This window comes from Lithobates pipiens, unplaced genomic scaffold, assembly GCF_037356315.1.
Source record: "Lithobates pipiens isolate NorthernLeopardFrog02 unplaced genomic scaffold, aLitPip1_a1.2 Scaffold_22, whole genome shotgun sequence".
NCBI lineage: Eukaryota > Metazoa > Chordata > Amphibia > Anura > Ranidae > Lithobates > Lithobates pipiens.
The window spans coordinates 18,548,180-18,562,164 of NW_027507784.1; the positions used below are offsets into that span (position 1 = coordinate 18,548,180).

At 39.7% G+C, this 13,985-nt stretch overlaps 1 protein-coding gene across 1 annotated transcript in view; it reads left to right on the forward strand.

Moving 5' to 3' along the window:
- Positions 1–13,985, forward strand: part of LOC143925618 (uncharacterized) — a 198,252-nt gene that overhangs the window by 167,507 nt on the left and 16,760 nt on the right. The window contains exons 35-42 of the mRNA XM_077450089.1: positions 1,475–1,711; positions 2,626–2,769; positions 3,647–3,897; positions 3,972–4,094; positions 5,732–5,909; positions 6,840–7,007; positions 11,431–11,445; positions 13,131–13,892. Coding sequence (XP_077306215.1) covers positions 1,475–1,711; positions 2,626–2,769; positions 3,647–3,897; positions 3,972–4,094; positions 5,732–5,909; positions 6,840–7,007; positions 11,431–11,445; positions 13,131–13,892 — 1,878 coding nt within the window. The remainder of the gene's footprint in view (positions 1–1,474; positions 1,712–2,625; positions 2,770–3,646; positions 3,898–3,971; positions 4,095–5,731; positions 5,910–6,839; positions 7,008–11,430; positions 11,446–13,130; positions 13,893–13,985) is intronic.

A 13,985-nucleotide genomic window follows, 5' to 3' on the forward strand; every position in this document is an offset into this window, starting at 1 on the left:
AAATATATATATATATATATATATATATATATATATATATATATAAAATTATTCTCATTTTTTACCTTAACTTTAATATGTGGGAGTCATTACTATATAACAAGTGGTGCAGTGAGTATTGGGTTTACTATTGGGGGAACTATCCCAGTTAATTTTTAATGGATACAATTCCCTTTTCTAGAATAAAAATGTTAAATTCACTTATTTTTGCATAAAAAATGTGCATTTTTTTTTTTTTCCTGCAGGAGCCTGGACAGGTTGTAATGTGAGGCTTCTGCAAACATACTGACTGTTTGTTAGAGAAAATTGAGTACTGTCCGTGATACTTTTTTTTATTTGCACTAACATACAATTTTTCAGGACAAGCTTTCGGGGTATGTCCCCTTCTTCAAGGTCCAAGTGAGTACTGCTTGGACCTTGAAGAAGGGGACATAACCCCAAAAGCTTGTCCTGAAAAATTGTATGTTAGTGCAAATAAAAAAAAGTATCACGGACAGTACTGAATTTTCTCTGTCACAATTGCACTAATACGGCTACAATCACATTAAGTATGACTGTTTGTTAGAAAGCCGCAGGTGCCGTGACAGTCTATTTATAACTACAAGCCAATAGCCATGTTGGCTGATGGTTCTTGTAGTTCTTTCATTGACAGGAAACTGTAAATGAATGACACGTTGTGTGGGCAAAGTCCCATGCAGCCATGACAGTGAGTGAAAAGATGCCCCACCTGCTGTTGGATTAGCTGAACTGACAGCAGGAGCTGAAACATGTTACATGTTGCACCCTAAATATGGGTGCAACATGTAACATGTTCCAGAGGGTGAACCTAGCCTTTAAGCCCTGCTGGACAAAACTTTTATTTTTAGAAGAAGAGAGCCTAGTGCATTATCTTTAAAACCCTATGTTCAAAGGAATGTAAATAAATCTACGCACAGATGTCCAGACTGACAAAGCGTATCAGAGTAATACAAGCAGTTTGTCCACTCTGCTTGCTCCTGGGATTGGAAGGTCCTCATCAAAGATCCAAAGGGCTTAGATGCCCACTTCCTCAGAGCCAAAACTCAAATAAAAACCACATAAGCCATTTGGATTTTTGATTAGGTCCTCCCAAGCCCTGGAGCAAGCAGAGTGGAAAAAATGATTGTATTACTCTGATACGCTTTGTAACACTCGACATCTGTGAGTAGATTTATTTACATTCTTTTCAATAAATGGTTTTAGAAATATGTTTAGACTTGAGCGCTCCTCTCTTCTTGCATTTTTTTTTCCCAGTTGGCTTTGGGACATTCCCAGACCAAAGAGGACTGCAAAATGTTGTGCAAAACATTTTAGCATCAGCCCACCACACTCATGCACAGGAGGTGTTGTGTCGAACTCCTTTTTGGTGTCCCTGCCGGAGTGATTTTCATATGATTTTATGATTAAATAAACTTAATGAGTTGTGAAACTAATTGAACTTACAATACAATTTCAGAGACTCAGACAAACACCACAGCAACAGTTTCTACAACAGCTTTCAGTACGGAGGTTCCTACAGATACAGCCTCTGAGACTTCCTATCCAAATACGGATGTTCAAAATGCTATAACCGGCTCTGATATCGCCATGGCTCTTACAATGGAAACTTCCTCTACTGATGCTTTTACTGCAGCAGCTTTTACTACGGGTTCTTCTACAACATCAGTCACATATCAAAGCTGTACAGTCAGAGGTAAGTAGGGGAAAAAAGCTTACATTTTTTGTAGACAGCTGACCACAAAGACAACTGACCACAGACAACTGACCACAAATACAGCTAACTATGCAGACAAATCAACTTATTGACACCATAACATCAAACTGATGCTATGATAGTATGATGTCATTTTTGGTTGCTGTCCTTTGTGAGTAATATTTTACTAATGAACAAGAAATGATGTCACCCACCCTAGATTGTGCAGATGCACAGATATGCCACAGGCCTTTGGTCACAGCAGAGTAGAAGTGGTCTGCCATATACAAGTTGCCCGCACATGAGTAAAGACAGAGACCCAAAGCCAACTGTGTCTGTGCATACATGGAACATTGTCATGTGTTTGCAGATGTGGCACAGGGCTCTGCAGGGACCAGAGGATGGGGGTAAAGCCAAAGCTAAAAAGGAATGACACTCCTCTTTAACATGTCAGGACAAGTTGGCACCACATTGTACAGAGAGACATGTAAAGGACCCCGCTATTTGGCAGGTCACATTTAACTGGTACAAAAATAATTCAATTGGCTGATTCTCATACATAGAAAGGAAAATTATTTTCAATGGGATTTGCCACACCCTGTGTATTCTAAATGTTTATTATGACATCATTAATTGGAAAGATGAAAAGGACAAAAAATTAACAAGGTTCCTTTAAGCCTATGGGTTGATCTTCCCAGAGAGAACATGTTCCTTTTGTATCTTCTTTTGTAATATTAAGATGGGCGTATCTAAAATCATCCGTTTAGTTTATTGACATATCCTAGATTCTCCAACAACAAAGGTTTTGGTCCAAACATTCTGTGGATTTGATATTCATATTAACAATGATACAGAAAACATTCAAGAAATGTGATCACTGGAAATTCTTTTGACATTATTGATTTTTGTTGCAGAAGGGACCTCCTTTACAGTGTTGGTGGATATATACCTCAACTTTTTGGGTTTTCCATTCTACCTGGAAAAAGTTCTGAATGGCTTAGCTCTAAGATTTCCATGCATTACTCGTCAATATATTTCGGTATTACTGGACAACGGAGGTAACAATTAAATTATTTATTTAGTCTTTGCATTAGAAGTTTGATATTAGAGATTTTGTTTTAAAGGAGAATTTAAAATGGTCCCTTTGAGGTTCTGTCCCTCTTTTCTTTGTGCTTGGGTTCTTCCTGCAGATGGTCTTCCTAAGACTGTCTGTCCAACTTAGTCCGCTGAAACACAGTTCAGCGGACAATCCGCTCGTGTGTGGGCTTCAGCGGACTTTTTCAGCGGACAGTCTGGCGGACTAAGTATTTCGGAATTTCCGAAATACTGTCCGTTCAACTTGGGTTTCAGCGGACAGTCCGCTCGTGAGTAGGCTAGTTGGACGGACTAAGTATGGCGCATGCTCAGAAAGGATTTACACGGCGGAAGGTTGCATTGCTGTGTATTGGACGTCCTATTTCTAGTCCCGTCGTACGTGCTGTACACGTCATCGCGCAAGTTTTCAGCGGACTTTTCGTTCATCGTGTGTGGTCAAGTCCGTTCATTCTAAAGTACGGCGGACTGTCTGTCAGACTGTCTGATGAACTAAGTTGGCCAGACAGTCCGCTCGTGTGTACGCGGCATAAGACTAATACAGTATTCTTATCAACGTGGTAACACCAGCATATTATCAAGATTTTTCCTTTATTTCCTTCTGACGTGTACTTGTTTGAGGGTCCACTCAACTAAATTCAGAATCATTTTACCACTGCCTTTTTATATTGGGGATTGGGTATTTTATAGACATGTTGGGACTTCAGGAAAAGTCACATATAGTCATCCGAGGAAAATAATAGGACTTTCATAGAAGGGTCTCCTTTGCCTAATTATGTTGCTGTCCTTTTTTAAAATATTATATTCAATTTGTAATCTGTATTTTCCCACTTTTCTGTTCAGTTACAACTGAGACCATCAGCAACAACAAGGACTATTTCCTACAAAGCATAAATACAAACTATGGGGAGTCTCAGACGTATGTCCAAATGTTTCCCTGTAACCAGTCCCTCCTCTATGGGCTGAAGAGAGCTCTGGAGATTTCCCCTGCTCAGTCTGTCATTGTCGCATTTACTTTTGGTTCCATGATGGATTATAATGACACTCAGCTCCTTTCTGAGGTTTATACGTTGTTGGAGAAAAAGAACTCACAAGTAAGAACTTTTCATGAAAAAACACGTCATCTACATATCTCTGACTGATGGATAATCATATTGTCTCTCTCCAGGTCTATTTCCTGCTGTATGCTGGGAAATGTTTAGTGAGTGCCTCTGAAGAAGAAATATTCAATGACATTTCATCACTTAGTTATGGAGAACTCATCACTGTGAATAAGTATAATTATTATCAGGTAAGAATGGAATGTTTCTTTATATAGATATAAAGCATGTGTAGCGCTAATAAAAACAAATGTAAAATATTCATCAACTAAATTCCATCATTAACTTAATGTCCATGAAAAAATAAATAAGTCTATATCTATTTATGGTAAGCTTTATCATAATGGGGGATTTTAATTATCCAGACTTAGACTGGGCGGAGGGAACCACGCATTCATCTAAGGCTCGCCAGTTCCTAAATGTCTTGCAGGACAATTTCATGGGTCAAATGGTAGACACACCAACTAGCAACAAACTAGACCTACTGATTACCAACAATACAGAACTGATCACAGATTTGGAAATACGGGGCAATTTAGGAAACAGCGATCACAGGTCAATTGGCGTCAGTATAAATCACACAAATAGGAAACACAAGGGGAATACAAAGACACTGAATTTCAAAAGAGCCAACTTTCCCAAACTACGAACCTTGCTAGAAGATATAATTTGGGATACAATCTTATAAACAAAGAACATGGAGGAGAGATGGGTTTGCTTTAAGAGCATATTAAATAAGGGCATTAGCCAGTGCATCCCATTGGGTAATACATTTTATGTAACTATCTACCAGTGTGAAGTCCTTTTTTGAAAGACAGTGCTCTTCAACACATGTGAAACACCCAGGTGCTCCTTCCACCTAAGTACATATATCCACTTACTCCAATGTGTGTGACTCTCAAAACCGTGAGAAGTCAAAACATGCTCTGTCAGCAGATAATATGATCCAAATTGGGTTGAGGTCTGGACAGTCAAGTTCCTCCACCGCAAACTCGCTCATCCATGTTTTTATAGACCTTGCTTTGTGCACTGGTCCAAATCATTTGGTGGAGAAGGATTATGGTGTGGGGGTTGTTTTTCAGGGGTTGGGCTTGGCCCCTTAGTCCCAGTGAAGGGAACTCTTAAGGTGTCAGCATACCAATACATTTTTGACAATTCAATGTTCCCAACTTCGTGGGAACAGTTTGGGGATGGCCCCTTTTTGTTCCAACATAACTGTGCACCAGAGCACAAAACAAGGTCCATAAAGACATGGATGAGAGAGTTTGGGGTGTAAAAACTTGACTGGCCGGCACAGAGTCCTGTTCTCAACCTGATAGAACACCTTTCAGATGATTTAGAGTGGAGACTGTGAGCCAGGCCTTCTGGTCCAACATCAGTGCCTGACCTTTACAAATGCTCTTCTGGAAGAATGTTCAAACATTCCCATAGACAAACTCCTAAACCTTGTGGACAGCCTTCCCAGAATAGTTGACGTTGTTATAGCTGCAAACTCAATATTAAATCCTACAGACTAAGACTGGGACGATATTAAAGTTCATGTGCGTGTAAAGACAGATGCCCCAATACTTTTGGTAGTATAGTGTAAATGTACATTTGTGTTTAAGATAACAGACAGAAGACAACAGTTTTCCAGAGTTATTGGTATTTATTTACTCTTGGGGGTTGTGAGATTGGACCAAGATAGAGCTCCATGTCTCTATGTGCATGTCAGATGTGGGTGGACATTTAGTGTTAGTAGCACTTTTTATTTGGTTGTAAGTTTATCTGTTTGGCTTCAAAATTTAAACATAAAACACTTTTTTTTTTCCTCTCTTAAACTTTGCAGTTGGTGAACTCATTGGAATTACTCTTATCTAAACCTTTGAATTCATCTGTGTATATCCTGGACATAAAATTAAATGTCACTGACCAATACACCAAAGAGTTTATTGTCCCAACTTCCTTATCATATTTACTGATTACAAGAGATGACAAATTCACTTTTAATTTCACTGATCCAAATGGTAAGAATATTATTACATATTTACAGTAAGAATATTTGAACCTATCCACCATATATTGATCCACTTCTCATTATTGTAATTAGAAGAACTTTCTCTTTCTCCCAGCAAGGCAATAAATAATGGTTTCTGCAATAGATTTTCAAAGAAAGTTCCCTGGAAGTCATCAGAGTCCACCTACTGATTAGATAGCTTAAACTGTTTTTTTTTTTTTTTAAATAAGGGGATTCTTGACTTCTTAATCACCACAATGCTGTGGTCAGATGATACAATATTTAAGGCTCAAGAACCCATGATACATTTTAATAGCAATTGTGATAGCCTAGATGCAGCCAATTCCATCCAATTTAGATGACAGCCCAATATTTATGGGAGTATATGTCTTCTGGAGGAGAGAGAGCCTTTATATTCTTGTAGGTATTACGAAGTGATTTCATTTTCATTCTATAACTGTGCGGTATGCATTGAATGCAACTTTTTTACAAACTTTTCTTTAGCAAATCAACCTCTATGGGTCTCTGACTCTGGGCTTTTGTTTGTGCCAGGTGGATTTTGCATTCCTATACATGTCTATGGCAATGTAAAGCCAACCCGATGAAGATAAAATGCAGGTCTGAAAGAGGTCAAGTGAAGGCATCTCTAACTGGTTTCAAGCCATCATGCCATTGACCCAAGCCCAACACTCATCAACACAAACTCTACAGAGGCTGTTGAGAATGGACATTAACAGATCTAATGCTCAACATTATCAGATCAGAGTTTTGTCTGAAATTGATAATCTGGTTAAAAATATAAACTGCACTACTGGAGAGATCTCTCTTGATTGGATATTATAAGTATCCATTATCAGGTCTATGTTGGCTTGTTTTATTATGTTCATTGTAAGTACATGTTATGCATGTATATAAGCATCTATTTTTTTTCTCTCTTTAGAAAATACAATTATACTAGAGGAAAACCGCTATGTTACGTTTTATTATTCCAACTTCTCCAATTATGCCATTCTAAGTTCTCACTTGGTAAAAAGTCCAGCTGCAGGATCTTGGATTCTAAATGCTCAAGGGGATGGATTACTGACTGTTCAAATATTGGGTTATAATAGTAAGTTTTATCACTTCATATATTGCAGCAAAATGTCACTTGTTTTTTACAGGGTTCCCAGGAAAGTCCTGTAATCATTGTGTATCACTTGTTAAAGGGGTTTTTTATTGTTAGTCTGATGCAGTCAGAGCCAAAAGAAATGGATGTTCAGGTTTTGGTTGCACGTTTCCATGATCAGAAATCTACTGCCACTAGTTTCCTACTCTATGACAACAGTCACCAATCACCAACAGTCACCAATCAGTACTGTTAGGCTTAATGTACACTAGACATGTGCATTTGTTTTTGTCCGAATGCATTTTCCTCCAAATTTCGGTATTTTTGTTATCGTTTTAACAAACGATAATGAGCGCGCAGAAACATTTCAATATAGATAGGAGATTCGACATGACGCTGACAATAGCGATCTGTGTCCATCGAACCCGTGGTCGAATGTGCCTAACCTTAGCTCTATTAGTCCAAGATTATTCTACATAGAGAGAAAAGATTCAACATAGAGAGAAAAGATTCGACATTATAGAGACAATAGCAAAAAAGGTTGAATGTGCCTAACCTAACTCTATTAGTCCAAGATTATTCGACACAGAGAGAAAAGATTCAACATAAAGATTTGACGAAGCAGTAGGCTATAGAAGAATTCTAATATTGGTAGTCTAGTAATAATAATTAATAAATATAATTATTACTAGTGTCATACAACATTAGAATTCTACTATAGCTGGTAGGTGGAACATTCCGAAAACCAAAAGATCGGACATAAACAAATGTTTATTTTCATTTTCGTTGTGACAATAATTCGATATAGATAGGAGATTCGACATGACGCTGACAATAGCAATCTGTGTCCATGGAACCTGTGGTTGAATGTGCCTAACTTTAGCTCTATTAGTCCAGGATTATTCTACATAGAGAGAAAAGATTCAACATTATAGAGACAATAGCAAAAAAGGTCGAATGTGCCTAACCTAACTCTATTAGTCCAAGATTATTCGACACAGAGAGAAAATTCGACACAGAGATTATTCGACACAGAGAGATAGGCTATAGAAGAATTCTAATATTGGTAGTCTAGTAATAATAATGAATAAATATAATTATTACTAGTGTCATTCAACATTAGAATTCTACTATAGCTTGTAGGCGGAACTTTCGACCAGAAATGTACGATTGCGGCGTCGTACAGTTTAGCTGCTCCGTCCTCCGTCGAATCTTCCTAGAACATTCGACAGACACCATCAGCCTTCAATGACAGATTCCACCTTAATTATTTAGGATTTTCGAATTAATGCATTTTTAAACGTAACAAAATAAATAAAAACAAATTTTTGGAGTAACTAAATAAATGGATTTTTCGGATGAAAACGAAATTCCGAAACAAAATATTTCAGTGTGCACATGCCTGCACATGTACACGGGACGTTTTTACAACCTCTCCTGAATGATTTAACTTGACACATTAACCCACGTTTAAAACATCTATTTTGCCACGTTTAAATGCCGCGTAAATTTACACTTAGAAGCGTTTGAAAAAAATATTAATTTATTTTTCAAAATAGGCAAAAATGAAAAAAGCCTGTAAACAAAACGATGCTAAATGCAAGTTACCGCGTTTAGCCACGTTTAGCCACATTTAGAAGAATTTGGCGCTTGAAATGCCTCTAAACATCTGAACTCATTTTTTTTTTCTTTTCAAAAAAGTCCTCTAAACTCAACTGCCTAGAAATGACTATAAGCGACCCTGTGTACATTTACTGATAAGATAACAGAGTTCAAAAGCAGTTGAAAAGAAATGCCCAACTGCTCCAAAACCTCCATTTACAAGCAGCAGTGTACATGAGGCCTTATGCATTAGCTGATAAATATTATTCATAATGCATTGTAAGCTAAAGTTCAACACCCAATAATTCATTTTTGCCCATCCCCCACTCTCCCTCTAAACTCTCCTCCCCAGAGTAAAGTTTCCCTTACTTGATGCAGTCAGTTATACCCTCTCATTAAAGTCTATTGCTGATGCTTCTCCTCCTACTGGGAGTTCTAATCAAGTGCCACATGTAAAGCTTGCTGGCCAGTCCCCTTCATGCCCATGGGTCCAACATTAGCTCATCTGAGGATGCTAAATGGTCTCCTCCATTAGCTGACCAATGGGAATTGTCCACATCATACAGACAGTGATGTGAAAAAAAAAACAGGACATGAACCCCTCTAGGACGTAAACAATGAGGAGAATGGCTTTGTGTTGAAAGATCATGTGACTGTGTTTAGCTAAGTAAAATGGGATTTACAGAGGTTTTTTTTCTTTTATCCCTCTGCTTATCTAATAAGAGGGTGGGAGGAAGGGCTGGGGGTTAAACTGATCCTGCAAGACTGCAAGGAAGGCAATATTACATTTGTCTGCTGATATAGAGCAGGTTTGACAGTGAGCCCTTGTCACAAAGTAAGACAATGCTAAGCTTTTGTTTGTATGGTATGCAATCGGGGTGACGAAAAATATTTAAAGGTTTGCAAGTGGTGAATTGTCAAATGACCTTTAGCTACAAAGCAATTTGGCCCCTGGTCTTCATGCATGATCTCAGCTGGAAGAGTATCATCCTTAATCCCAGACCAGCCACCAACCCCATACTAAAGGAATACCTGGTATGAAGGGAGTCAATTCAGTAATATTTTTAAATTAAGTTTGGACTAAAGTGGTTAAAGATCAGTTTTTTTATATGCTCGCTATTGGCAGTCACACTTGGAGGAACCTTACTTCTCTTTTCAACAACTTATTTATTAACCCTGAAATGCATCTCTCATAATCACACAAATATGTCCAAACTTGAAATTGACCAACTAGTGAGAATTTAAACTGCAGAAGGAAACCATTATAGATTGAGCATACACATTCTTTACCACCTGATGGCGGCTTAAAAGCCAGGACCTCTCAGTGTTGCAAGGCACGGATGTAATGCTAATCACTGTCCTACCAGCAGGATGCAGCCAATAGGCAATATTCTGTTTGCAGTTTGTAAATGGCCCATTTGGACATATTGATGATGACTCTCTCCCTAAACGATCCCAGCTTTTTCTACGCTTAGTTTTTTTTCTATGCCAAGAAATCTATTGCTATGCACTGATAATATTTAGCTCCCCCTACTGTAGCCTTTTGGCTGAACCTAATTAAAGCAGAGTCCCGCCAATTTTTTTTTTTTAAGTCAGCAGCTACAAATACTGCAGCTGCTGACTTTTAAAATAAGGACACTTACCTGTCCAGGGTGCCCGCAATGTCGGTACCCAAAGCCGATCTCTCCCTTGGCTATCGGGTGCTGCAGCCACCATCTTTGGTAGGGGAATCAGGAAGTGGAGTTCCACCCAAAAATGGAACTTCCACTTTTTGGAATCCTCCCCCCCTCTGGTGTCACATTTGGCACCTTTCAGGGGGGAGCATATACCTGTCTAATACAGGTATTTTGCTCCCACATCCGGACATAGATACCTGAGCCACCCGTAGGTATCTACACCACTTCCGGCGCCTGCTCCACCCCCCTCGCTGTCTTCTGGGAGACACACAGATCCCAGAAAAAAGCAGGGACCAGTGGGATAGCACAGCGTGAGTCACGCATTCGCAGTAGGGGACCAGGAAGTGACTTGTGCTGTGCTATCCCACTGGTCCCTGCTGTCTTCTGGAACCTGTGTGTCTCCCAGAAGACAGCGGGGGGCGGACAAGGTGCCCGGAAGTGGCGTAGATACCCACGGGTGACTCAGGTATCTATGCCCAGAAGTTGGAGCAAAATAACTGTATTAGACAGGTATATGCCCCCCCCCCCGCCGAAAGGTGCCAAATGTGACACCAGAAGTGGGGGAGGATTCCGAAAAGCGGAAGTTCAATTTTTGGGTGGAACTCCACTTTAATCAGGCGCTCCCATTATACAAACTGATCTATGAAGCTAGGGGTTGCCCCCCGGAAATGTAATAACATTTGGGACCCTTAGGTGACCTCAAGTTGTACTATACCACCAGATACTTCAGGTGATACTTAAGGTGCTGATTGGACCTAGGGTTTACTTGCTGAAAAATGATTGTGCTGCTTATATGGATTTTTTTTTTGTTTTTTTGATGATGTATATTTTACATATTTTGGTGTTTTATAACTGTCCTTCCATTATATATTATCATTGTATTAAGTGGATATCTGGTTTGCATTGTTTGGTGATACTTGAGCTGTGACTACTCAATTCTTGTTTTTGTCTTTGTTTTCTATGTATATGTGCGTGTTTTATATACTGTAAAATAAAAGTTAACTTTAAAAAAAGCAGTGTGTAAATGAGTTTAAATGAGAATAGTTTAGCTATACTAGCCCTAAATATATACTAGATATAGAATTAGGAATTACAGAGAGAGTTGCTGAGGAACAAAACGAATTATCTCACTCTCATTTATTTTGCAGGTCTGAACATATCAGGTAAGCATGGTGGATAAAGGTATTGTGATTTATTTTTATTATAATAGAGTTTGTTTAATTCTTTCTAATCTTCAGATTCATTCATAATATTTATGTGGACAACTGGACCTATGTCAACGGGCTTTGATACAGCATGCTGTTGACATCATTTTAATAGGCTACTGAGATCATTCAGAGTTCTGTATGGCTTAATTGACCTGTATTTTAGCATTCCTATAGATTTGTAGGGGAAGGGGGAGCAGTTGTAAAAAAAAGTCTATTGACATTGGCTTTTAAGCTTGTTGTGGGAACTGGACACTGAGAGAGCAGGTGACCCGAGCAATGACTCCTCCATATGTCCTTCTTAAGCCGCGTACACACGGGCGGATTGTATGGCCTACTTAGTCCGTCGAAACACATTTCAGCGGACAGTCCGCTCGTGTGTGGGCTTCAGCGGACTTTTTCAGCGTGCAGTCTGGCGGACTAAGTATTTCGGAATTTTCGAAATACTGTCCGTCATACTTTGGTTTCAGCGGACAATCCGCTCGTCAGTAGGCTAGTTCGACGGACTAAGAATGGCGCATGCTCAGAAAGGATTTACACGGCGAAAGGGTGCATTGCTGTGTATTGGACTTCCTATTTCTAGTCCCGTCGTACGTGCTGTACACGTCATCGCGCAAGCTTTCGACGGACTGTTTGTGCATCCATGTGTGGTCAAGTCCGTTCATTCGAAAGTAGGACGGACTGTCCGTCGGATTGTATGACGGACTAAGTAGGCCATACAATCCGCCCGTGTGTACGCGGCTTTACTAACTCAATCCTGGCCATTTTGACATCTCTTAGCCCCTGTACACACGGTCGGAAACTCCGACCACTAGAAACCGTCTGATTTTTTCCGACGGATTTGGTCCAAAACTGGTGTTGCATACACACGGTTGGACAAAGTTGTCAGGAAATCAGATCGTTCGGAACATGATGAGGCTAGTAGCCAATAGCTTTGCTCTCGTACTTTGATCTGAGCATGCGTGGCACTTTGTCTGATCGGAATTCTCTACAAACGATCGGAAAAAGTCTGATCGGATTTTGTTGTCGGAAAATATGAGATCCTGCTCTCAATTTTTTTCAGTCGGAACTACTGAAGGAAAAAGTCTGATAGAGCCCACACATAATCGGATTTTCCGACAATATAATCCGATCGGACCTTTTCCGTCGGAATTTCTGACCGTGTGTACGGCCCATACTTCTCCTTTTGTTGGTCCTCCAGCTGTAACTAATATATCTAAAATAAACAGGTCCTTCTTCCAAGAATGTGTCTATAGTCCCAAACCTTCATCATAGTTCCAACAATTGAGAGAGCCCTGGAGTCTGGAAGAGTAGCAGAGGAGTTGAAAGGGAGGACGTAGAGTCCCCATCTTCTACTGTGCCTTATCTCAAAGGTCTGTTACTTGTAAAGCTGAGTACACAAGGGCTGCATATCGTCCAGTTTAGCAGGAAGCGGCCAACATTCAGTTAGTGAGTACAGTTTCCTGCCCAATAGAAGGTACATGCTGGAAAACCAGCATTTGATCTTGAGCGTTGATCAGTGTGTTGGGGTGGGGGGGGGGGGGCAGCCTCCCTTTCATCCTTTCAGAATACAGCAGCACTTTCTTATATTTCTGTTTCACGTGTACGTTAATCTTTCATCCAAAGCATTTTTTTATGTTTAGGAAACTGCTCTGATTCTGACTGTCACCCAAATGCAACGTGTGGAGAGTTTGGTGGGGACCAGCAGTGCACATGTAAAGTTGGATTTGCCGGAGACGGGTCGTATTGTGACGACATAAACGAATGCCAGGATCGTTACAATAACAATTGTGATTTTTATGGTGGTGGTTCCTGTGTGAACACGATCGGATCCTACACCTGTAAATGTAACCCTGGATTTCAATACAATGAAGAATTTGGCTGTGTTGACATTGATGAGTGTGCGGACAGCTCTCTGAATGACTGTTATCCTCTAGCTGTGTGTACCAATGGATACGGGTCATACACGTGTACTTGTCCCTCTAGATATTATGAAAATGAATCAAATTCCTGTGTTGACCCTTGCTCCAATCACATCATACTTAACGACACTTGGCGCAGTATTTCTAATATTCATACTGAACAAGACTATTGGAATTCCACTGATTGGATTCACTGTGACAACGGCCTGAATGGCTGGTATCGGTTTAAAGGAGAATATGATCTTCATATCCCCGAGTACTGTGTACCATTTTACCGCTGTGGCACACATGCCCCCATGTGGATAACTAGCTCACACCCAACAGTCAGCGATGGCATTGTCAGTCGTACAGCCTGTGCCAACTGGTGGTGGGGTGAGAGTTGCTGTACATGGTCCAATCGAATCGCAGTAAAATTGTGTCCTGAAGGATTTTATGTGTATAAACTACAGGGAACACCAGCCTGCTGGTTGACCTACTGTACAGGTAAGTAACCACATATTAATACACCATATTTTATAAGTATACAAAAAGTATATCACTGTAGGATGTAAAACAAATACAAATATATCATATATC